The 27,064-nt window shown below is 37.9% G+C and overlaps 1 protein-coding gene across 8 annotated transcripts in view; it reads left to right on the top strand.

Moving 5' to 3' along the window:
• Positions 1–27,064, top strand: part of LOC143678023 (ankyrin repeat domain-containing protein 26-like) — a 148,499-nt gene that overhangs the window by 106,586 nt on the left and 14,849 nt on the right. For 6 of the 8 annotated variants that reach the window (XM_077154903.1, XM_077154923.1, XM_077154914.1 and 3 more), the window contains 3 exons: positions 8,939–9,091; positions 13,998–14,068; positions 14,400–14,493. In XM_077154903.1, the coding sequence (XP_077011018.1) occupies positions 8,939–9,091; positions 13,998–14,068; positions 14,400–14,493 (318 nt within the window). Of the gene's footprint in view, positions 1–8,938; positions 9,092–11,606; positions 11,754–13,997; positions 14,069–14,399; positions 14,494–27,064 lie in introns of those variants that run through there. The other 2 variants (XR_013173023.1, XM_077154888.1) reach the window with 2 other exon arrangements.

The following is a 27,064-nucleotide window of genomic DNA, read 5'->3' as shown; positions in this document are numbered from 1 at the left end:
CTTTTCATCATACCTATAGGCAGGCTAAACTTCTCCACCACATACACAAGCCTCATAAGAGCAAGCCTCAAGATCAAGGGCTTGGCCTGTTGATTTGGGTGAACCTAATGTTTGACACAGCATCAAGGTTTCCCCAGTGGTAAAGTTTAATGGTTCCATATTTTTTATCCCTTCCCTCAGGGGACTTTGCCAATTCTTTTTGATTATCTGCTTAATATACTCTGGGATAGGCTAATCCTACTTAAATTAGTCCTAAAAGTCACCCCCAGAGAACCTGTTTTGTTGCTCAGATGTGGCCTCTCTCTCTAAGATGACATGGCAAGTGGACCCACTCCCTTTCCCCCTCAGTGTGGAACATGACTACCAGGGGTGGAAATTTCCCTGACAAAGTGGAACAGAAATCCCAGGAAGAGCTGGAACCTGGCGTCAAAGGATTGAGAAAGCCTTCTTTACCAAAAGGGGGAAGAGAGAAATGAGAAGAAAAAAATAAAGTGTCAGTGGCTGAGAGATTTCAAACAGAATTGAGAGGTTATCCTGGAGGTTATTCATACGTATTATATAGATATCCCTTTTCAGTTTAGGGTATATTTGAGTTGCTAAAGGGAAGGACCTGAAACTATAGAGTTGTGTTCCAGTAGCCTTGTTTTTTGAAGATGATTGTATGATGATATAACGTTCACAGTGTTACTGTGTGATTGTGAAAACCTTGTGTCTGATGGTCCCTTTAGGGTATGGACAGATGAGTAAAATGTATGGATAAAGAAATAATAGGGGGAACAAAGGCTAAAACATACTGAGTAAGTTGAAATACTAGTGGTCAGTGAGGGGTTAGGGGTATGGTATGTATCAGTTTTTTCTTCTTTTAATTTCTTTCTCTGGAGTGATACAAATGTTCTAAGAAATGATCGTGGTGATTACTACACAACTGTGTGGTGATTTTTAACCACTGATCGAACACCATGTGTGGAATGTTTGTATATGTATGTTTATCAATAAAAATATTTAAAAATACTCTGGGATGTATCAGGCATTCCATTAAGCTATTCAGGATTAAAGGCTCTCCTTCTTATTCTGTGCTCCCTGTGTTTGGATTGTTTAAATCATTTATCCAGACAGATGAGTTAGACTGTGGGCAACAGTAAATTTAGGTTCTGGACAAATCAAACCTTTTTCCTGTGGTCTTGAAGAGTAGGTGAAGTTCTGAAATACAGGCAATGTCTTCCTTACCCCTCTGTTCTGAATTACCTTAATCCCAACCTGATTGGCTTCATTCTTATCTCTAAATACCAGGTGATACATATATAAAACAGTCCCTCAGGATCCAGAAATAACAGTCACCGCTCTAGACTAAATGGAACTTTTATAAGAGCTCACAATTTAGGCCCCAGTTTGTATTTTCTCTTTTGGTTCTGTCTTATTTTGCCTCATAAAAGTTCCACAGATTCATTCACATCATTGCATGCCTCACAACTTCATTCGTTTTTTTTAACCTTTTTTTATTGTATAAGATAATATAATGTGATGTAATATAATATAATATACATACAAAACAAAGAAAGAAAAAAGCAGTAGTTTTCAAAGCACTCTTCAACAAGTAATTACAGGATAGATCCCTTTGTTATTTCTCTTCTGTTTGCTTTAGTGTTACTTTGCTGTTCTCTCTCAGGTCCTCCAGGTGAGAATTTAAGTGCTCAATTTTTGCTCTTGTTTTTTTTTTTTTTTTTTTTTTAAAGGAAAGACAGAGAGAAGGAAGGAAGGATAGAAGGAAGGAAGGAAGGAAGAAAGGGAAACATTTTTAAACATTTTCTTGTTTTTATTGTATTCTGTTTCTCCGTTTTTGTTACATGGGCTGGGGCCGGGAATCGAACCGAGGTCCTCCGGCGTAGCAGGCAAGCACTTTGCCCGCTGAGCCACCGCGGCCCGCCCTGCTCTTGTTTTTTAATATCAGCATTTAGGGCAATAAATTTCCCTATCAGCATAGCCTTTCCCATATCCTGTAAGTTCTAATTTGTTGTAGTCTCGTTTTCATTAATTTCCGGATAGCTACTGATGTTCTTTAGCAATTTTTCTTTGACCCACTGGTTGTTTAAGAGTGTGTTATTTAATCTCCATATATGTGTGAAAGTTCTCATTCTTTGGTGGTTATTGATTTCCATTCTCATTCCATTGTGATCAGAGACAGCGCTTTGTATAATTTCAGTGTTTTTAAACTTAGAAAGACCTGTTTTGTGCCCCAGCATATGGTCTATCCTGGAGAATGTTCCATAAGAACTAGAGAAGAATGTATATCCTGGTGTTTTGAGGTGTAATGACCTATATATGTGTGTTAGGTCTAATTCATTTATTAAATTGTTTAACTTTTCTCTTTCTTTGTTGATCCTCAGTCCGGTTGTTCTGTCTGTAGAGGAGGTTGGTGTATTGAAATGTACTACTCTTATTGTTGAAACTTCTGTTGTTCCCTTCAGTTTTGCACATATTGACATCTCCTACTATTACTGTTGAAACATCTGTTGCTCCTCCCTTCATTTTGTCAGTGTCTATCTCGTGTACTCTGGAGGTCCTTGATTGGGAGAATAAACATGGTTGTTATTTCTTCTTGGTTAATTATCCTTTTTATTAATAGATTCATGTTTTACTTTGTCTCTTATTATGTCATTATATTAGTCTGTTTTGTCAGATATTAGTCTACCTACTCCTGCTTTCTTTTGGTTACAGATAGCATGAAGCTTCTTTTTCCGTCCTTTCACTTTCAATGTGTTTGTATCCTTGTGTCTAAGACGAGTCTCTTGTAAGTAGCACATAGCTTATTGTATTTCTTAATCCATTCTGTCAATCTATATCTTTTTTTTTTTTTTACATGGGCAGGTACCGGGACTTGAACCTGAGTTTCTGGCATGGCTGACGAGAACTCTGCCCCTGAGCCACCATTGCTTGTCCCAATCTATATCTTTTTAAATGGTAAATTTAGTCTGTTAACATTCAAAGTTATTACTGAAAAGGTGTTTCTTGAGTCCGTCATCTTATCCTTTGGATTTTATTTGTCAGATCTATATATTCTTTTCCCTCTTTCTCTTTTTATGCTTTAAGTAACCTTTACTGGTACTCTTCAATTCTGTGCCCTCCTACAGACCTCTGTCTCCTTTTTTTTCTCTCTATTGGCAGAACTCCCTTTAGTCTTTCTTGTACAGCAGGTCTCTTGTTGACAAATTCTTTCAGGATTTGTTTGTCTGAAAATTTTAATCTCTCTCAGTTTTGAGGGACAATTTTGCTGGGTGGAGAATTCTCAGCTGGAAGTCTTCCTCTTTCAGGATCTTACACATATCATACCACTGCCTTCTCACCTCCATAGTGCCCATTAAGTAGTCTGAACTCAGTCTTATGTGGTTTCCCTTGTATGTAGTAGATTGTTTTTCTCTTGCCACTTTCACAATTTTCTGCTTCTTTTCAACATTTGACAGACTGGTTAGTATGTGTCTTGGGGAAGGACTGTTTTGATTTATTCCATTTGGAGTTCGTGGAGCTTCTCTGATTTACGTGTTTATGTCCTTTATAAGGGTTGGGAAGTTTTCTCCTGTTATATCTTTTTTTAATTTTCTTTTTCTTATTTTTTCCCCCATTATATCTTTAAGTAACCTTCCTAGTCCTTTACTGCTCTTTTCTCCTTCTGGAACACCAGCAATTCTTTTATTTGTGTGCTTTGTTTTGTCCATCATTTCCCTGAGATACAATTCATAGTTTTCCATCTTTTTTGCCATTTGCTGTTTTAAGTGTTTAAAATCAATTTCTTGTCCTCTAGTTTGCTTATTCTTTCTTCTGCCTCTTCAGATGTGCTGTTGTATGTCTAGAGTATATTTTTTATTTGATCTACAGCATCTTAAATCTCTGTGATATCTGCTACTTTTCTTTTTATTCTTTCAGATTCCTCTATGTTTTTCTAGCGTCTCCTCGACCTCCCTATATCGGTAGCCATCCTATTTATTTTATTTAGTAGTTATATGAACATCTTTGATTAGTTATTCCAAAGTCTGTCTCTCCTCTGGTGTTTTAATTTGGTCATTAAGCTGGGCTATATCTGTCTGCATCATGATATGCTTAGTGATCTTCTGTTGTCTTCATGGCATGTAAATTGATTGGTTTGCTTTGGAAGTTGATTTCCTTCAGTGGTCTAAAGCTTTGTATTTGTGGGATGGATGCGGGGCATGGGACCGGGCACAACAGTGTGGTGATGTTGAGGTCAAGAAGTCAGTGAATGAATGTGTGGGTGCCCAGAAGCCTGGAGGATGTAGCTGTGCAGGTGTGTGTGTCTGGGGGCTAGGGTGCTGGTGTGCGCTGGTCTAGGGGGCAGGGCCCTTTTGTGTGTGTGCAGAGAACTCAGGGGCCATGGGCTGAGGTTGCATCTGTGTGGACTTGGAATGGGTGTGTGCAGGTCAGCGCTTGCCCACAGCCGAGGGGCATGACTGGGGGCCGTGCATGTGGGTGGATCTGGGAGAGCTGTAAACTGATGTATACACACACAAACTCAGGGGGGCATGACTGTATAGGCTGGGAACAGGTGTAACCTGGTTAGGAAGGTGAGTGCCTGTAGCCTTTATGCACTGGCGACCGCCTGTGCCCACTTGGGGTGGGAGTGTGGGGTGGGTACGCGGGGTGGGGGCGGGGGCTGTTGGAGTGTTGGTGGGGCAAGTGATGGTGTTCAGTGTGTGGAATGTAGGGTGAGTTGCAGGTCATTGAGCTGTGCCTGTGAGGGTAACACGTTAAAGAAATCCGGCTTGGCTTACATTCTAGTCCCTGTCTCCTAGTCCGTGTACTCCTGAGGGCTCTAGGCTTCTGTTTGGAAAGGGGCACATGAGGCCATTTGCACCAGCTGGACAGTCTGCAGTTCTCTGTGTCTCAGTTCTCCTGCTTTTGCAACCAGGGCCTCCCTGTGTGGAATAGAATACTCTCCTAGGTCACTTATACCCTGGAATAGCCGTCTTAGTCACCTTCCCATCTCTTCTCACTGCTTTCCTTTTTGTAGCAGCGCAATGTTTGATCATATGCATATACCATCGTTTACCAGTCTACTTCTCAACCAGTGCATCTTTCAGCCACCTCCATCTACTGGTCTCATGTATAATGTCCAAAGTCAATAATACATCAGTACTCTCAATTTTAAATAATTTCGTTGTTCCCAAGAGAAAAATAGCCAATAAGCACACCCTCATCAATGAAAATCTAAACCTCCCCCTAACTCTTGTCCCGCTCCCAATTATGTATCCCTGGTATTGCTGCAGTACTATTGATGTTTTCCTATTAAACATAGCCCATAGCATGCAATAACATTTTCCCCCATGTACCCTGAAATTATACACTCTTTGTATAACAGTCATACTTTTGCAGTAGTTCACACCCTGAAATTATACACTCTTTATACAAGATTCATATCTTTGCAGTAGTTAATGCAAGAACTTATTTATATTTCTAGTGGTAATTGCTGGGACATATGAGTCTATAAAACTCCTTTCAATCATGTTTACCTTCAATATGGTAATATTACTTGTAGACCCACTAGTGAACTGCCTTCACTTCTATCTATTCCCTTATAATTAAGTTCAACTTCATTAGCTAACTGTTCACCTATTTCAAGCTTCTTTGTATCTCTAGGTTCCCTATATTCTGTATTGTAAGCCTCTGATTTTACCTTTGCCATGGTCTTAAAAGTAGAATCATGCAGTATCCTTTTGTGTCTGAATTATTTCACTCAGCATTATGTCCTCAAACCACATCTTGTCATGTGGTTCAGGACATCATTTCATCTTATTGCTGCATAATAGTCCATCATATAAATATACCGTATCTTATTAATCCTTCATCTGTTGATGGGCACTTGGGTTGTTTCCATCTTTTGGTGAGTGTCAATAGTGCTGCTATGAACATTGATCTGCAAGTGTTTGTTTGTGTCACTGCTTTCAGCTCTTCTGGGTATATACCGAGTAGTGGTATTGCTGGGCAATAGATGGACTCAACATTTAGTTTTCTGAGGAGCCACCAGACTGTCTTCCATAGCTGTGTACCATTATACCTTCCCGACAAGAAGTGCGTAAGTATCCCGATTTCTCCACATCCTCTCCAACGTTTGTAGTTTTCTGTTTGTTTAACAGCATCCATTCTTATGGGTGTGAGGTGGGATCTCATTGTAGTCTTGATCTGCATTCCTCTTATAGCTAATGAGGATGAACATCTCTTCACGTGCTTTTTAGCTATTTGTGTTTGTTCTTCAGAAACATGTCTATTCATATCTTTAGCCCATTTTATAATTGGGTTGCTTGTTCTTTTCTGGTTGAGGTGTATGATTTTTTTATGTACTCAGAATATCAAACCTTTATTCAATGTTTGATTTCCAAATTTCTCCCATTGAGTTGGCTGCCTCTTCACTTTTTTTGGCAAAGTCTTTTGAGGCACAAAAGCATTTGATTTTGAGGAGTTCCCATTTACCTATTTTTTCTTTTGTTGCTTGTGCTCTGGGTGTAAAGTTTAGGAAGCTACCTCCTATTACAAAGTCTTGAAGATGTTTCCCTACATTTTATTCTAGAAGCTTTATAGAAGCTTTTATTTAGGTGTTTGATCCAGTTTGAGTTAGTTTTTGTGTAGGGTGTAAGGTAAGAGTCCGCTTTTATTCTTCTGGCTATTGATATCCAGTACTCCTATGCCTATTTATTGAAAAATCTATTTTGTCCCAGTTTAGTGGATTGGGGGGCCTTGTTGAAGATCAGTTGACCATAGATTTGGGGGCCATGTGTGGGAGTGGGGGTGATGACCGGTGGGTGGGCCCTGGTGCAGGTCCGCAGCTGTGGGGGTGGGATGGGGTAGGGTTGTCAGTTTGTGCATGGCAGAGACGGTTTGGCACAGATGCACATGAGATCAACTGCCAGGTGTGGGCACTTGTGCTGTGGGGTGGGGCAAGGGTGTCCATGTATATGACACAGGGGTCTAGAGGTCAGTGCACAGATATGTGCATGCCCAGCAGGGAGGATGTAGCTGTGCCGGTGCGAGGATGTGGAGGCAGTGCGGTGGTGTGTGCGTGGGCAAAGCTAAGGGGCAGCTGGGTAGGATTGGACCTGCATGGTCTGGGGGTGGTTTTGACCTGGATGCCCAGGTCAGCGCCTACCCAGGCTGAAGGGGTGTGGAGTGAGTGGGCACGTGCTTGTGCACGTGCTTTGGGGGCTGGATGCTGATGTGCGCACGCACAGAGCTCGGGTGCCCAGGTGGTGTTGAGAGACTATATGGGCTGGGTGTGAGTTTGGCCCGGGTATGAAGGTGAGCACCTACAGCCCAGATGTACAGGTGACTGCCTGCAGGTGGCAGGAAAGGGGAGGTTGAGAGTCTAGACCCCGGTATGCGGGCCTCGGGAAGGGTGGATTGCAACGCGACTGTGCCCTTGAGTGGGAGAGGTGGATCCAGCTGGGACAGACTTGCATGCATGCCTGGGGTGGGGGTATGGGGCAGGGATGTGCGGGGAGGGGGGTGGGATAGGGGTAAAGCTATGACATTTTAAGAGGTTGAATTATAAATTGTTAATAGATATATACTAGTATTAATAATTAAGTTTTATGCTGCAGAGATAATTTCAGTGTCTTTGTCACCACTTTTTAAGTGCATGAATAGTTCAGTGGTAGAATTCTCACCTACCATGTGGGAAATCCAGGTTCAATTCTCCATCCGTGTACTTCCCAAAAAGCAAACACACAAACAAAACAAACAAACAAAAATTCAACAAATGGTGTTGTAATAACAGGATACTCATGTGCAAAAATAATGAAATATGATGCCGCCATACATCATACAAAAAAAGAGAATGTGCTGAGGCAGATAAAAGGAAAAGTTCATACTCAACATGAATATTTTGAAATTAAGATTCAATTAAGTGTCAATTTGTTGACAGTTAATTTTTGGTTTCCAAGATGAACTGAAGTATAGATGCTGCATCTCACAATAATTTTCCTTCAGTAGCTTTTTATACGTTTTTACTTGGTGTAATTTATTTTTCTCATGCCAATTTGAATTAAATCTAGAAACCTTTCAGTCCCAATTATGTATTCTTAAGACTTCTCAATTCATTAAAGCACCTGCTTTTCATTAAATCATAATTTGGAGCAAATGTGAATTTTAGCAAAACCTTATTTGATCAAATGTTCCTACTCATGTTTATAATTTACTTTGAACATTTTTACAAATAATTTGCTGGTAATTACTTTTCATGTCAAGGCTCAAATGCATTCATTCGAGCATAAGTTTGCCCGATACAGAGATAAGTGTAACCATCTGTGATTTGTTATATTGGCATTGGAGTCCTCTTTTCACATGAATGTTAGGTGTTTGGATTTCCAGTGTAGCGGGAGTGGAATGGGTTGGGGAGAATCTCAGTACCTGAGGTCTGGGAGGGAGGTGGAGGCCAGGTTACTAAGTAAGGCTATTGTATAGACCTTTCTCTTATTCTGAGATAGGAATCTATTGGAAGGACTTGAGCAAAGGATTGAATATGTGAGGAATTCTAAAGTTCATTTGGACCTCTGATATAAAAAGAGAGAATAAGTGTAGAATTTACCAACCCAGACCCATCCACATACCCATCCACATACCCATTTCTTTTTGAGATCAGTAGGTTTCTTGTTAAATTTTGCAAATTCATCAGGTGAAGGGGGAGGAAGAATGGAAGAAAGGTGGATAGTAGGGCTGAATCTGTTGTCTAATAAACATAATGCTGATTAGGCAGAGGGATAACACTTTCCCTGTCCTTAACTGAATTCAGCGATAGCCAGAAATGCATACCTATGAAGAAAAGAAGGTAAATTGATGTTCTTGGTGATACTGTTCAAAGACTAAATCTTAGAATTATATATGATGAATGTAATATAATAATAAAGTGATTTCTAAAATAGTAACAAAAATATCTCATCAGGTAGTTGTGAGACAACTTCAACAAGAATTGGTTGATACCCTAAAAAAGCAGCCCATGTCAGAGGCTTCACTGGAGGTTACATCACGTTATCGCATTAATTTAGAAGATGAGATGCGGGATTTAAAGAAGAAATTAAGTCAAATTAGATGTCAGGTATGTATAAAATTTAATTTATCAACAGTTAATCTAAAGCTAGTTAAATATTATAAAGAGTTTTAGGATACCAATTTCAGTGGGAAGTTTTCTTTTGTATTTTCATTATAATTAATTTAATTACAATTTTATCATCTTTGTAATACACTCATTTCTACAACTCTGAATTCCATTCTAATATTTGTACTATACAGTGTGATATTTATTCTTAGGAAAATTGAGAATTATGCAGCATTCCTCAAGAAAGTTGAAAGACTTTTTTCTACTAAACAGTATTTTTTTATTGATACCTCTTTTGCTATGGTGAGGCAAGCCAGATTAAGTCAGAGGATAGTGTTTAATGGAATGTTCAAGAAGATATATAATCTATATATTTATATAGTGGATTTCAGCATAACTTGCCCCAGAAAAGCCATTATACTATTTTGCAAAAATGTAGTTAGGTGGTTTTACAAACCAAAGTTAGACATTTTATTTTTCTTTCATTTTAGATATATTGTAAAAGCATAGAAATATTCAGATCATATATAATATATATATGCTCAAAATATAGAATTAAGATAATTTTCTGGATCTCAGGATTTGATTTTTCAATAACTTTATTGAGTCTCTATGGATTTGCCTATTCAGGACATTTCATGTAAATGGAATCAGATAGTATGTGGTCTTTTGTGTCTGGTTTCTTTCACTTAGCATAATGTTTTCAAGTTTCATTTATTTTGTAGCATGTCTCAATATTTCATTCCTTTTTATTGCTAAGTGATATCTATTGCATCGATCCATCAACGGAATTTATTTTGTTCATCCATTTATCTGATGGACATTTTGGTCATTTCCACTTTTTGGCTGTCATGAATAATGCTGCTAGGACATTCATGGACACATGTTTTATTTCCCTGCCACTGGGATTTTTTGTTTTTAGCAAGGCAATTGTACTAAGATTTATTGTAGGCAACTTGGGAGCTTGCAAGAGGTAAAGAAAGCTTCCTGGAGGAGGTGGCACTGAAGAAAAAATGCAAAAGATGATTCAAAATCAGCTAGGCAAAAGAACAGGATTGATAAGGGCATGAGTATCCTACAAATTCAAACCAACTGGGACAAAGACATGTGTCACAGAGCTGCATACAGCTGAATGGTAGGAGGTTGTGAGATAAGACAGGGTTGAAGAAGCTTGAATGCTCCACACAGGACCTTGAACTGCCCTGGGAAGCTACTGAAAAGCGTCAAGCTCCGGGGAGTGACACAGACCAGGCTAATCAAATGCCTTTCACTCCTGCTCAGATTCCCTAGTTAGGCCTGACTATGAACTGAACTGTTTCTAACTGGGCTGCTATTGCTGTGGTTTTCTCCTAGGGAGCTAGAGGATTGTCAACAGCATTGGGCCTGCTGGCCTCATCTGCCACTGGATTTTATCATCTGAGTTAACTGGGCTGAGTGTACTGTCCTTTCTGTCTTTTCAGTTTCAATTCATCTAGCCTAATCCTACATTTATTCAGACCTGTCTCACAATCTCCCCTCTTCTATGAAGCTTCCCTGACTATTCTCTCATTAACCTTACTCTCTTCAGTACTTGTCATCTACTTTGTGCAGAACTTTTTTTCTTTAACTTTTAGTTTTGAAATAATTTCAAACTTATAGGACAGTTGTGAAAATAATACAAACCCAATACACAGAACTCCAGCATGCCCCCCTGCCAGATACCCAGAACCACCAATTTTAACATTTTGCCCCTTTTGTCGTATCAGTCTATTTAACCGTTTGTCTGTCTGTCTGTCTATCTATCTGTCATCTAAACATTTGAGAGCAGGGTATATATATCATACTCCTTAAACACATAACACTTCCATGTGCATTTTTTGTGAACAAGTATATTCACTTACATTGTATTTTCCAATATTTTTAAATGTTCCAGAAATGTCCTTTTAAGGCTCTTCTCCAGTTTTAGATCCCTTCCAAAATCATGTACTGCATTTAATTGTAATTATCTCTTTAGTTTCTCTTTCTCTTTTTTTGCAGCAACATATGTACAACACAGATCTTCCCGTTCCAGCCCCTACCAGGCCTACCATTCATTGGGATTAATCACATCCACGGTGTTGTGGTTCACTCACCACCATCCTTACTAGAACTCTCCCTTCACCCCAAACAAACCCTACGTTCATGTTGCATCTTCTCTCCATTGTCCCTGTTCCCACCTCTCTTAATCTGTACTCTACTTTCTGTCTCAGTGAATTTTCATATTCTCTGATGTTTTCATTGTGGTTACCATGGATCTTAAATTTAGCATTCTTGATACTTAAAGATGACTGTATAAAATCCAGTTATCAAGCCAAATCAATAGGCTGAGCCCTCAATCTTGGGTTTGCCCCTATGAAACTTATTCCTGTAAAGGAGAAGCTAAGCCTAGTTATAATTATGCGTAAGAGTCACCCCTAGAGAACCTCTTCTGTTGCTTAGATGTGACCTCTCTCTCTAAGCCCTCAGGGGTGGCCTCTCTCTCTCTCTCTCTCAACAGGTCATCAGATTTTCCTATGAAACCTCTAGACTTTGTGCTTTTCCTGTCCTGCCCAGCATGTGATCCTTGTCTGCCCGTGGCTTCCCACCAGCGTAAAGTGATGTGGTGTGTCCCTGCCGAGGGTATATGGTTGTGACGGAGGCTGAGGTAGACGGCTGGCTTGGGTGATTCTGTTTTCCAGCTTCGCTCGCTGCCTCCCTTCTCCAGTCCAAACAAGTACCCCAGCCCGGAAGTGTGCTTGCAGTTTTATCTAATGAGCTGTTAAAAAGTTTTAAAAAAGCCTTTTCAGAGCTGGGCCCCCACTGTTAATCAAGAATTGGAGTTGGTGTACAGCCCTGTGTGCCCCCTTTTTTGGGGTCCAGCCCTTTTCCAGTGTTTTGTGCTGTCCCACTCAAAAAGCTTTTGTTGTTGTTGTTTTCTTTCGGCCCTGCCCCCTCTCTGCTGGGCCAAAAACTCCTGGTTCCTTTAGTGCTTACTCCAGGTTGTTTGTGCTCAGGACCTGTTTTCAGTAGTCAGAATTTGTTAATTAATTCCACAATTGAAGCTTGGTTGAGTAATTCTTGCTGCTAGTAATGTCTGTTTCCTTTCCCCCTGGGGAATCAGCCTTCCTTGCCTATGTGGAAGGGGCTCTGGCCTCCCACTGTCCTGTGTGGGATCTCAGCCATTCCACCCGTTCTAGACTGATGTGTGTTGTGTGTCTGGTCACCGATGTCCCTCTCCCCAGCAGTAGTTCCATAGAGTTCTTGGGTATTTACTAACTGCTCTGGAGAATGAACTAAATTCTGCACCTCATTATGCCACCATCTTGCCTTGCCTGTCCTTTATGTAGTTTTTGTCACAAATTACATATTTGTTCATTTTGACTTGTCACTACATTTATGAATTTACCTTTTAAATTTTATAGACTATCTTTGAGATACTGACATTATTAACTTTTTATTCTCTTTATCCTAGGCAATAATTTAAGCAATTAAATATAAAATTGAGAACATTTGATCTAATAGAAGAAAATTGTTCAACCAAATGTATATCTTTTTTTGTGGGTATCACTATGAAAAAAACATTCCAAATTTGACTTCCTTCAGTATGCATTCAGAACTGGGATTTACACATTTATAGTACTGTAGCAACTGTAAGCTCTGGAAACTGACTTATCTTACCTGATACAATATATAACTTCAATCTGCTCAGCAGAGTACTTGCTAAAGCAGCCCAACGTATATAGTTGCTGGGAATGAATTGATTGGAAACCTTAATTTTATAATTCTAGTCGGTTGCTTGAGCCTGCCACTGATGGTCATGTTATACACAAAAGCTCAATTCTAGGAGATGTTACTTGCATTGTAACCCATAACCATTACCCACTTTAGTCATACAGAGAGAGTGTAACTTATTAATGATTATAAGAGGAAAAGGTACTGTTGGCTAGTGGGATTTGTGAAAGTTCTGTGAAGTACTGAAGACTTTCTCTTGGCCTCATGCCCCCTATTTGATGCCACTTAGATGGCATGAAAATGATTAACAGTAACATGTATGGGATAACATTTCCATTGGCAGACCACCTAAGTAAAATACCAACTCTTATGAGAACATAATATACATCAACAGTAACAGTGCTACTAGCAAACACTGATATATAGCTTACTCTGCTAGGGACTCATCGAAATACTTTTTTACATATATTCCTTAATTTAATCTTCCCAGTATCCCAATGAGGTAGATACTATTATTATCTCCATTTTACAAATGAAGAAACTCAGACACAGAGGGTTTAAGTAATTGGCTTAAACACACAGCTGGTAACTGGTGGAGCTGGGATTTAGACCCAGGAAATCTGTGTCCTGTTTAAACACTAGCAGTCTGACTTCTGCCTCAGACTATTCCGTGAATCATCTGTCTGTCACCTAAAGTAGCATGCTAACTTTTATAATCATAGCCATGGTCTTTCATATATGTTGATATTTAAAATTATAATCAATATGGTGGTGCTTGTAATACAGAAACATAAATGCTTAATAATGTAACTTCCTATCTTTCCCCATTCTACTGCTCTGTGAATTCAAGTATTTAGTTAATAAAATATATCTTAAAAGAAGAATAATATCATCTTTTAGTACCGGAACTGTGATGGGTAAATTTTTCTGGAGAGGGTCAGATAGTAAATATTTCAGGCTTTATGGGTCATAAGATCCCTGTCTCAACTGTATATCTCTGCCATAGCATGAGAGTAGTCAGAAATAATATACAAATTAACAGGCATGGCTGTGGTCCCATAAAATGTTACTAAGAAAAACTTAAAAAAAACAGTTTTCTAACAGTTAGAAAAACACCAACGGTTGGTGGGTTGATTTGTGCTAGATTTTCAATAAAGTATTTTATATATTGTTTCAGTTACAAGAAGCACAGGATCGACACACAGAGGCAGTACGATGTGCTGAGAGGACGCAAGATCACATACAAAAGTATGATTTAAATGAGCACAGAAAATAACTTGAATATTTATAGAGCAATAAGCATAATGTTATGAGAATTATATCCATTTTTGACAGTAAACACATCTCTGTGAAGCCAAGGAAAATTTTCAGCTTTGAAGTCTTTTGAAATGCAGAATTTTTGTGCATTATCCCTGTTACACAAATCACAGCTAGAAATATGGCACAGTTGCCAGACCACCTTAAATTTTTCTTAAATTTTTAAGAATTTATGTAATTATACCTTCAGGTGTTTGTTCAGAAATTGTGTAGTATTTTTTTAATATAGTGTGAGAATGATTATTTCAAATATACATTTTAGGCTTGAAATTGAAAACACCAAGTTAAAAGTTAAAATCAAAAAGCAAACAGAGAGGATTGAACAGCTTCAGAAAAACCTGTTAGGTACAAATTCGGTAAGTCAATCTCTTAATTTCTGTCATATTCAAAAGTAAATTCTCATTCTCTAGTAGTAGCTTATAAGACTATTTTAGACAATATGAAAAGACTCACTGATACAATTGTATTCATACTGATAATATTGCATTAGTATAACTCTTCATTACTCTTTAGGGGAAGTTGGCTAATATCAGAAAATTAATGATTTTGTTAGTAAGATTTTATTTAAAAAGGTATTAACAGGCATTGCTATGTTCCCCTAAAATTTTGCTTACAAAAACAGTTTGTGCTTTGATTTGTGCTAGATTGTGAGTAAATTATTTTCTTTTATTTTTTGTTTTAGTTAGTCTAAAAATAATGTTTTATAATATGTTTTTAAAATTCCAAGATATATTACTAATGATCATGTAGAAGTCTGAGTTTCTCATGTAGTCTAAACTCTTGATTTAGGCAGATTTTGAAATTGAATTATATATATATGTATTTAAAACATATTTTATTGGGCAATATACCATATATACAAAACAATAGATTTCAAGGTACAATGTAACAAGTAGTTATAGAACAGATTTCAGAGTTTGAAATGGCTCTATATATTTTAGGTTTTTCCTTCTAGCTTTTCCAAAACACTGGAGACTAAAAGAAATATCAGTATAATGATTCAGCAGTTATACTCATTTGTTAAATCCTGTCTTCTTTGATATAACTCCTCCTTCTACTTTGATCTTCTCTTAATCTTTTGGGGTATTTAGGCTATGCCCATTCTAACTTTTCCATGTTGGAAAGCAGTGTCAATAGGGGGATGGAACTAATTGATGTTCTTGGAGAGGAACTAATTGATGTTCTGGGTTTCAGGACTTATCTGGCCTCGGAACCCATCTGGAGGTTGCAGGTTTCTAGAAAGTAATCTTAATGTGTTAAACTTAGTTGAATTTCAGATAGAGCCCTAGGTGTTCTTTACAGTTAATAGGAATGGGTTTGGTTGGAGTTTGACAAATTGTGGTAATTAGCATTATCTAGCTGAAGCTTGCCCAAGAGTAGCCTCCAGAATAGCCTGTTGACTCTACTTGATCTCTCATAGCCACTGATACCTTATTTTCTTACATTTCTTTTCCCCTTTTGGTTAGGAAGGCATTGTTCATCCCAAGGGCCAAGGCCAGGCTCATCTCTAGGAGTCATGTCACATTGCCAGGGAGACTTTCACCCCTGAATGTCATGTCCCATGTAGGGGGGATGGTAGTGATTTTACTTGCAGAATTGGGCTTAGAGAGAAAGAGGCCGTATCTAAGTAACAAAGAGGTTTCTGGAACTAACTGTTAGGCATAGCTATAGGTACAATTAGCTTCTCTGCTACAGAAATAAGCTTCAGAAGAGAAAGCCTCAAGATCAAGGGCTTAGCCTATTGACTTGGGAGTCCCTAAGGTTTGAGACAGTATCAGGGGTTCCCTAGTGGTAAAACTTAATGGTTACATATTTTCTCTCCCATCCCTCAAGGGACTTTGTCAATATTTTTATTATCTGCCCAACATACTCTGGGATATATCTAGGTGTTACGTTAAGCTATACAGAATGACAAGCCCTCATTCCTATTCTGGACTCCATGTGTTTGGGTTGTTTAAATGAGCTTTCCAGACAGGTTGAGTTAGATTATGTGCTACAGAAAATTTAAGTTTTGGATGAAATAAACCTCTCTTTCTTTGGCCTCATGTAGTAGATGTAGTTCTAAAATACAATATAATTCTTACCCCTGTTTTCTGGTTTACCTTAGTCCAAACCCAGTGGACTTTATTCTTATCTTCAGTTGAAGCCTGATCTCTTGTTTGATTTTTTTCAACAATTGTATATAACAGTGCTTTCTTTCAGAGCTGCAGAACTTCATCTCTGAGTCTTAGGTGTCACGCAGGTAGCCAAAGTTCTAGAGGGAAACCAGGTTATACATATATAGCACAGCCTCTCAAAATCTAGATACAGCATTCACATCTCTGGACTAAATTTGACTACTACAAGTGCTTACAATCTGGGCCCCAATTTTCTTATAAGTATTTTCTAAAAGAGACTGTACAATATTTGTCCTTTTGTTTCTGGCTTATTTTGCACAACTTAATTTCCCCAAGGTTCATTCAGCTCGTTTTACATTCCTCATGACTTCGTTTCTTTCTATAGCCACACAGTATCCCATCACATGTATACACCACATTTCACCATTCTGCCAATGTATTTTCAACCACTTCCATCCATTGAGCATCATGTTTAATGTCCAAAGTCAACAATCCATGTCTCACGTTATCCTCACTAAGTGGTACAGTCATCAACACTCTCAATTTTAGACCATTTTCACTGCTCAAAAAGAAAAATAACTGATAAGCACACTTTCACCAAATAGAAATCCAAACCTTCCCCCCACAATTATTTATGCCTGAGATTGCTGTGGCACTGTTAGTGTCTTCCTCTTAAAAGTAGACCATAGTATGCAAGAATAGTTTTCCCTTATACCCCTGTATTACTGACTCTTGGTACAAGATACATACATACCTTTGAAGTAGTTGATGCAAGAACTTATTTACATTTGTAGTGTTAATTGATGAGATACATGGCTCCATACAACCCTTTTCAATCCTGCTCACCTTCAATATAGCAGTATTACTTATAGACCCACTAATGAACTGCCTTCATTTCTATCCATTCCTTACATTTCAGTTTAACTTCTTTAGCTAACCGATTCACCCGTCTCTAGCTTGTTTGTATTTCTAGGTCCCCTATATTCTATATTATAAGCCTTTGAGTTTACCTTTACCAAAGCCATAATAACAAAATCATACAGTATCTATCCTTTTTTAACTCAGCATTATGTCCTCAAAGTTCATCCATGTTGTCAAGTGCTTCAGTACCTCAATTGTTTTACTGTTGCATAATATTCTGTCATATACACACACACACACACACACACACACACACACAGTATTTTGTTTATCCACTCTTCTATGGATGGGCACTTGGATTGTTTCCATCTATTGGCAATTGGAATACTGCCATTATGAACATTGGTATGCAAATGGCTTTTTGTGTCACTACTTTCAGTTCTTCTGAGTATATACCAAGTACTGGTAATGCTGGGTCATAGGGCAACTCTATATGTAGTTTTCTAAGGAATTGTCAATCTCTTCATGTGTGGTTTAGCCATTACTCTTCAGAAAAATGCCAATTCATATCTTTAGCCCATTTTATAATTTGGTTGTTTGTTCTTTTGTTGTTGTGTTATATGATTTCTCATTGTATACAGGGTATCAAGCTTTTATCTGATACGTGGTTTCCAAATATTTTTTCCCATTAAGTTAGCTGCCTCTTCATTTTGACAGAGCCCTTTGAGGCACAAAAGCATTTGATTTTGAGGCGTTCCGTTCCCATTTATTTATTTTTTTCTTTTGTTGCTTGTGCTTTGGGTATAAAGTTTAGGACATTACCTCCTTCTTACTAGGTCTTGAAGATGTTTGTCTTTATTTTCTTCTAGGAGTTTTTTGGTACTGGTTCTTATATTTAGGTCTTTGATCCACTTTGAGATAATTTTTGGTGTAGGGTATAAGGTGGGGGTCCACTTTCATTTTTTTGGCTATTGATAGCCAGTTCCCCCTTGCCCATTTATTGAAAAGACTATCCAGTCCCAGTTCAGTAGATTTGGGGAACTTGTTGAAGATCAGTTGACCATAAATTTGGTCTATGTACAGTCTGTCTCCACATTCTCAGTTCGATTCCATTGGCCCTTACTTCTGTCTTTGTGCCAGTACTTTTTAGTTTTGACTACTGCAGCTTTGTTTTGATCTTTAAAAACAGAAATATTAGTCCTCCCACTTTGTTCTTCCTTTTTTAGGATATTTTTAGCTGTTTGAGGCCTCTTTCCATTCCAAATGAATATGATAACTAGCTTTTCAAAGTCTTAAAAGTAGGTTGTTGGAACCTTCTCGACCAAAAAGGGGAAAAGTGAAATGAGACAAAAGAAAGTGTCAATGGCTGAGAGATCCCAAACAGAGTCGAGAGGTTATCCTGGAGGTTATTCTTACGTGTTAAATAGATATCACCTTGATAGTCAAGATGTAATGGAGAGACTGGAGGGAACTGCCTGAAACTGTAGAGCTGTGTTCCAGTAGCCATGTTTCTTGAAGAAGATTTTATAATGATAATAGCTTTCACAGTATGACTGTGTGATTGTGAAAACCTTGTGTCTGATGCTCCTTTTATCTACCTTATCAACAGACAAATAAAACATGTAATAAAAATAAATAATGGGGGAACAAATGTTAAAATAAATTTAGTTTGAAATACTAGTGATCAGTGAAGGGGAGGGGTAAGAGATAAGGTATGGGTGAATTTTTTTTTGGTGTTTTTTATTTCTTTTTTCTGAATAGATGCAAATGTTCCAAGAAATGATCATGATGATGAATATGCAACTTTGTGATGATATTGTGCATTACTGATTAAATATGTAGAACAGAATGATCAAAAGTTAAGAATGTTTGCGTTTGTTTGGTGTTTTTTGATATTTTAAAAAAATATTTAAATTAATTTTTAAAAGTACGTTGGAATTTTAATTGGTATCGTGTTGAATCTGTAGATCAGTTTGGGTAGAATTAGCATCTTAACTATATTTCATCTTAAGGTAGGGAATGTCTTTTCACCTATTTAGATTTTCTTTCATTTATTTTGGCAATGTGTTGTAGTTTTCCATGTACTGCTCCTTGACATCCCTTGTTATTCCTCGATACTTGATTCTTTAAGTTGCTATTTTGAATGGAATTTTTTCCTTAATTGTGTCCTCAGGTCATTGGTTTGTACAGAAACATTACAGATTTTTACACATTGTTTTTGTATCCTGTCACTTTGCTGAATTTGTTTATTAGCTCAAGAAGCTTTGTTGCAGATTTCTCAGGATTTCCCATGTATAGTACCATGTCATCTGCAAATAATGAAAGTTGTACTTCTTTCTTTCTGATTTAGATGCCTTTTATTTCTTTTTCCTGCCTGATTGGTCTAGCTAGGACTTCTTACAGAATGTTGAATAATATTGGTGACCGAGAGCATCCTTGTCTCATTTCTGATCTTAGGGGCAAGGTTTTCATTCTCTCGTTGAGTCCAGTGCTGGTGATAGGTTTTTCATATGTGCCCTTTATCATATTGAGGAAGTTTCCTTCAGTTCCTACCTTTTGAAGTACTTTTATCAGGAAAGGATCCTGAATTTTGTCGAATGCTTTTTCAGCACTAATTGTGATGATCGCGTGATTTTTCCATTTAGTTTGTTAATGTTTTGTATTACATTGATTGATTTTCTTGTGTTGACCCACCCTTGCATTCCTGGTATAAATCCCACTTGGTCTTGATGTATATTTCTTATACTGTGTTGTTGGATCTGATTTACTAGAAGTTTTGCATCTGTACTCATTAATGAGATTGGCCTGTAGTTTTCCTTTCTTGTAACATCTTTACCCTGTTGTGGTATTAGAATGATTTTAGCTTCACAAAATGAATTAGTTAGTGTTCCTTTTTCCTCAGGTTTTTGGAAGAGTTTGAGCAGGATTGGTGTTAGTCCTTTTTGGAATGTCTGATAAAATTCCCCTGTAAAGCCATCTGTCTCTGGGCTCTTCTTTATAGGAAGATTTTTGGCTACTGATTGAATCTTTTTACTTGTAATTGGTTTGTTGAAAGCTTCTATTTCTTTTAAAGTTAGTGTAGGTTATGTGTTTCTAGAAATTTGTTTCGACTAAGTTGTCTAACTTGTTGGTGTATAGGTGTTCATAGTATTATCTAAGATTTTTGTTTGTTTGTTTCTAACGACCCCACTCTCATTTCTGATTTTCTTTATTTGCATCCTCTCTTTTTTTTTTTCTTGTCAGACTAGTGAGGGGGTCCGTTAGTTTTATTGATTTTCTCAAAGAGTCAACTTTTGGTTTTATTGATTCTGTTGTTTTTTTCCTCCAATTCATTTATTTCTGCTTTAATCTTTGTTATTTCTCTTCTTCTGTTGGCTTTGGGGTGAGTTTGCTGTTCTTTCTCTAGTTTTTCCAGTTGAGCAATTAAGTCCTCAATTTTTGCTCATTCTTGGTTTTTAATTTAGGGCAATAAATTTCCTTCTCAGCACTGCCTTTGCTGTATCCCATAAGTTCTGATATGTTATGTTCTCATTTTCATTTGTCTCTAGATATTTACTGACTTCTCTAGCTTTTTCCTTTGACCTACTGATTGTTTAAGAGTGCATTACTTAATCTCCATATATTTATGACAGTACTGCTGCTTTGATGGTTATTGATTTCCAGCTTTATTCTGTCATAATCAGAGAAGCAGCTTTGAATAATTTCAAGCATTTTAAATTTACAAAGACCTATATTGTGCCCCAGCACATTATCTCTGTTGGAGAAAGTTCCATGAGCACTAAAGGAGAGTGGATTATTATTATTATTATTATTATTATTATTATTATTATTAATTTTTTTTTTTACATGGGCAGGCACCAGTAATCGAACCCAGGTCTCCGGCATGGCAGGCAAGAGTTCTGCCACTGAGCCACCTTTGCCCACCCTGAATTATTTTTAATATTGTAATTTGTATACCTGATTAGGAATGAACACCAGGTCATTATGTAAGCATTTTTCCACAAGGAATGTATTTTCTCATTGCTGGGTTTTACAAAAGTAAAGAGATGACAGTGAGGAGGTAGAGATGGCTGCTTACACAGTGTCCTACGGAATGATGTAGTACTCTTAGCATTGCAGGTTCAGAAACTAATTTCTTCTCTATGCACCTGAGTGAATCAGCTCTTCAAGGATTCAGTAAAATCCAAACTCAGAAAAATTTTATGTGTAATCTAGGATACCCATTTATTAATGTATATTGATAACTATATAACTCTTTTAGCAAGCAGAATAGCATTCTTCTGTTGTTGAATCAATTCATGCTCTCCTTTGTAGGAGAGGCTACTTGGGAATGAAGTTGAGAAGGTTGCGTTATGAGTATTAATTTGGAGCAAAGGAGCGGATGATCCAACTTACCAGTTTAGTTCAAAATACCTAGATCCATGCAATTGCATTATATAGCTGTGCCTCCCCAGGGAAATAGGGCATTTATGCTGACTGGTCTAGAAGGCATTCTAATGGCTGAAGAAACATTGAAAACTTTTTCTAGACTTCATATAAATTAGCCTCAATGTAACAGCCTACTATTCATACAAATAACATGGTAATATTTTGATAAGCAGTCTTCTGGAAGTACTAGAAGATATACCCTCACATTATCAACCAGTAATCTATCTATTAAGGTGCCAAAAAAGTAAAAAATTTATAAGAGTATCCAAAACTAATGGCAAGATCTAAGCTTATTCATAAATACTGAGGGGTTTTCTATAGATTCCTATAGAAATGAGCTTGGTTTATTAAATAGAATTACTGGCCACTTTGATGTCTATCCTGTCAATCAAAATGAATAAGAAACAAGTTTCAACCAAGTACATCATCAGCCTAACTTCTCCAAAAGGTTCCTATCTGAACAGTCCCTAAGCCAGAGGCTACCTTGGTTAAGGTATTTGGTCAGCACAATCTCCTGGTGAAAAATCTGAATTGTGTGTGGGGTTTTTTTGTTTGTATGTTTTGGGTGCATGGTCTGGGAATCGAACCTGTGTCTCCTGCATGCAAGGCGAGCATTCTACCACTGAATCTTTTAAAGTATAACGTGTCTTGTATTTTTATGTTTATACTAGAAAAGTAACCATGGTTTAGTGGAAAAGCACTACTTGGAAGAACACAAAAGACATGGGGGAAATCCTGCAAATTGTATTTATTTTTGAGTCTTTATTTTACAGAATTGTCATAATTAAACGAGTCAATTGATTTGATGCTTTCTTTGAACAATGCCTAGTTTTATTGGTTATCAATAAATGTAATTCTTATAATTGACTATAAAAATGTTAGAAACATAGAAATCTATGGCATGTCCTCAGAAAAAAAGAACGTAAAGAACTCTAAGAAATTTAATATTGTGTGTAGGGCTGTGGTTGCTCTTGCCATCTTGGGTCCCATGCCCCAGGCTGCTGGATTTACATGTTTAATCCATTCATCAGTAGATGGACAACCAGGTTGTTTCCACTTTTTGGCTATTATGAATAATACTGCTATGAACATTCATGTATATGTTTTCATTTCTCTTGGATAAATACCTAAAGAGTTGAATCATTGGGTCAAATGGTGATTCTGTATAACATTTTAAGGAACTATCAGTATGTTTTCCAAAGCAGCTGGACCATTTTACATTTCCACTTGTATCCTTGCCCAGTACTTGTTATTATTGGGTCTTTTTTGATTATAACCATGCTAGTGGTTATGAAGTGGCATTTCACATGGTTTTGATTTGCATTTCCCTGATGACTAATGATATTGAGCATCTTTTCATGTGTTTAGTATATTTATTGGCCATTTGTATAATGTACTGGTTTGAAGCTATTACGTACCCCAGAAAAGCCATATCCTTTAATCTTTATTCAATATTGATGGGAGAGATCTTTCTGGTTGTTTCCATGGGAATGTGACCCACCTACTTGTTGGTGGTAACTTTTGATTAGATGGTGTGCTGGTTTGAAAAGATGTATGTGCCCTAGAAAAACCATGTTTTAATCCTAATCCCATTTTGTAAAGGCAGACATTTCTTCTAATTCCTATTCAGTTTTGTATGTTTGAAACTGTAATTAGATCATCTCCCTGGAGATGTGATTTGATCAAGAGTGGTTGTTAAGCTGAATTAGGTTGAGGCATGTCTCCAACCATTTCGGTGGGTCTAGATTAGTTTCTGGAGTCCTATAAAAGAGGAGACATTTTGGAGAATGAAGGAGATTCAAAGAGAGCAAAGCAGAACAACATAGCCACAAGAAGCAGAATCCACCAGCCGGTGACCTTTGGAGATGAAAAAGGAAAATGCCTTCTGGGAAGCTTCATGAAACAGGAAGCCAGGAGAAGAAGCTAGCAGATGATGCCATGTTCGCCATGTGTCCTTCCAGATGAGAGAGGAACCCTGACCATGTTCACCATATGCCTTTCCAAATGAGAGAGAAACTCTCACTGTGTTCGCCATGTGCCCTTCCACTTGAGAGAGAAACCCTGAACTTCATCAGCCTTCTTGAATGAAGGTGTCTCCCTGGATACCTTAGATTGGATATTTCTATAGACTTGCTTTAATTGGGACATTTTCTCAGCCTTAGAACTGTAAACTAGCAACTTATTAAATTCCCCTTTTTAAAAGCCATTCTGTTTCTGGTATATCGCATTATAGCAGCTAGCAAACTAGAACAGATGATTTCCATGGAGGTGTGTCACCATCCATTCAAGGTGGGTTTGCTTACTGGAGTCCTTTGAGAGGGAACCATTGTGGAAAAAACTTTAGACCACCAGAACTAACAGAGATCAAAGCCAGAGACCTTTGGAGTAAAGGAAAACACCTCACAGGAAGCCTTATGAAACGAAGAGTAAAAGCTAGCAGATGTCGCCATGTACCCTCCCATCTGAGAGAGAAACCCTGAACTTCTTTGGCCCTTTCTTTGGAGTTAAGGTATCTTTCTCTGGATACTTTTAAAAATTTAGACATTTTCAAGGTCTTTGAACTGTAAACTTGAGAACCCTGCCTGCTGAGCCACCATGACCTACCCTAGAGAGGCATTTCTGAAGCTGGATGCCAGTGCTCCTTGGTTTCTCTGTCATATCGCAAGGCACATGGTATTTTTTGGTATCTTCCTTCTCTTTTGGGTTTTGTTTTATTTTGCTTTCTTTGACTTCCTTTTTCTGAATTTCATTCTCTCATGAAGGACTCTGGTAACAGGATTAAGACCCATTCTGACTGAGGTAGGCCACACCCTAACTGAAGTAACCTTTTCAAAAGGTCCTGCTTACAATGCGTTCACACTCACAGGAATAGATGAACTTTAAGAACATGTGTTTCTGGAATATATACAACTTCCAACCACCACAGCACCCCTGCTGGGATCAACTGATGCATATGTGAGGATTTATTTCTAGATTCTCAGTTCTATTTCATTTATATATATATATATATCTAATCCTTATGCCAGTACCAACTCAAACTTTATGAGAACTGTCTCCGAGTTACTCTGTATGCTACCATTTGTCTTACATGATATTAAAATGTAATTGTAGTAGAATGTCTAACTTTATGCTTTTGAAGACTTTTTGCTTCTTGAAGAATCCTATAGTCAGCTTATGCCTTTGCTGGCTCTGACTGGATGGGATGTCAGGCCTATATATAACACAAGAAGATAGAGTGTGACCTTTTCTTTCTGCTAGTCAAGTCTTTAATGTCTTTCCCCAGTACCTGTCTCTTCCCTCCCTTCTCCATCAGATCCTAGTCACAGGCTCTGCAGACTCACTACTGTTCACTTCATTATCTTTTATTACTAATTCTTTTTAATTTGTATGCTCATTCATAAATTTCATGATCTAAGAAGGAAAAGATTAAGTCTAAGTTTTTGTCTTTGGAAATCTAGCTAACTCAACACCTTGTAATTCATAATTGGATTCTCTTTTGAACTGGTTCTTGAGGGTAACCCTAATAACAGATCCTGGCCACAGCTTTAGCTGGGCTCGAAGGCTGGGAGCTGGAGTCATCTGGAGGTTTGTTCATTCACAAGTCTGGCTGTATGCTGGCTATTGGCTGGAACTTTAGTTGGGGCAGGCAGCTGAGAGAACACCTACATGTGACCTCTCCTTGTGACCTGAGCTTCCTCACCACATGGGGGCTGGGCTGCAAGGTCAAACGTCTTGAGAAAGAGAGCCAGGCATAGCTATATTGCCTTTTTTCTCCCAGGATTGGAAGTCATCACTTCTTCCACATACTATTCATTAGAAGCAAAGTGATTAAGTTGGCCAATATTCTACCAATGTCAAAGAACTTATGAACATGTTTTAAATATCCCCACATGAAAAAAAAGTCATTTTTATCCAACACCCCTAACAATCTCAATTATTATGGCAACAGGCTCAGGTTCAAAGTCCAAGATCTCCTCATCTCAATCAGGTCCAGAGGGGGATGTGGAACCTTAGTTGTATGGCCCCTTGAGTACAGTTCCTCTCGGTATGAATGCTTGAGAACTAAAGAAACAAATTATTATTACTCACACCCAACATTCTTCTAAATTACTAATGACCCTCCCATTCACAAAGCGGAAAACTAAGAGGTGCATGGGAGTCTCTAGTCCATAGTAATTCTGAAATCCAGCCAGGTGCATGTTGACATTCTTCGATTAGGCCTTAGTCATCCTAAGTATGGGAATGATTCTCCTTAGGGCTTTTCTGTACCTTCTGTGCTCTTTGTTCTACCTTTTTTTTCCCATAAAAAAAGACCTATGTTTGCAGTTTAGTAGTTTTCTTAGCCTGCTTCCTCCCTGTAGAACTACTAAGGTCAAAAGGCTTCTTTGTGTGTGTGATGGGAGTGTGAGCGTGTGTTGCCTTGGTTCCTTTTAATCCAGGCTAGCAAGTAGTGTTGGTGCTACTTCATTTCTCTTACAAACTTTGTGAATTTCCTATGAATTTTATTTGGGTCCATTCCATTAGACAAGTCACCCCCACATATCATTTTGAGACAAGCTCTTTTCCACCTTTGGCTTCTTGTGAAACTGTTGTAGGACAGTGCCCTTAAGATTCTTATACTTTCAAGATCTTTAGAAGAATTTGAGGTATTATCTTAAATCTCTTGTACGTCTTAACAAAGGGTTTTACAGTCATCATCTTGGCTTCATTTTTGGACTATGTTTTTTGTTTTTTAATTTTTATTAATAAAACCAATCAACATACAATATGAACATTCTTTTTTATCACATAGTTGTATATTCATCATCATGATCATTTCTTAGGACATTTGCATCAATTCAGAAAAAGAAAAAGAAAACAGAAAAAAAATTTGTACATACCATACCCCTTACCCCTCCCTTGCATCGATCACTAGCATTTCAATCTACTAATTTTTTTTAACATTTGTTCCCCCATTATTTATTTATTTTTAATCCATATGTTTTACTCATCTGTCCATACAGTAAATAAAAGGAACATCAGACACAAGATTTTCACAATCACAGTCACATTGCAAAAGCAATCATCTTCAAGAAACATGGCTACTGGAGCACAGCTCTACATTTTCAGGCAGTTCCCTCCAACCTCTCTGTTATACCTTAACTAAAAAGGTGATATCTATTTAATGTGTAAGAAGAAACTCCAGGATAGCCTCCACTCTGTTTCGAATCTCTCAGCCATTGACACTTATTTTGTCTCATTTTTCTCTTCCCCCTTTCGGTCAAGAAGGTTTTCTCAATCCCTTGGTGCTGAGTCTCAGCTTATTCTAGGATTTCTGTCCCATGTTGCAGGAAGGTCCACACCCCTGGGAGTTATGTTCCATGTAGGGAGGGGGAGGGCAGTGAGTTTGCTTGTCATCTTGGCTGAGAAAGAGAGGCCACATCTGAGCAACAGAAGAGGTTCTCTTGGGGGTGACTGTTAGGCCTCATTTTAAGTAGGCTTAGCCTGTCCTTTGCAGGGTTAAGTTTCATATGAACAAACC

This window comes from Tamandua tetradactyla, chromosome 1, assembly GCF_023851605.1.
Source record: "Tamandua tetradactyla isolate mTamTet1 chromosome 1, mTamTet1.pri, whole genome shotgun sequence".
NCBI classification, from domain to species: Eukaryota; Metazoa; Chordata; class Mammalia; order Pilosa; family Myrmecophagidae; genus Tamandua; species Tamandua tetradactyla.
This window is presented reverse-complemented; position numbering and strand designations above follow the sequence as displayed.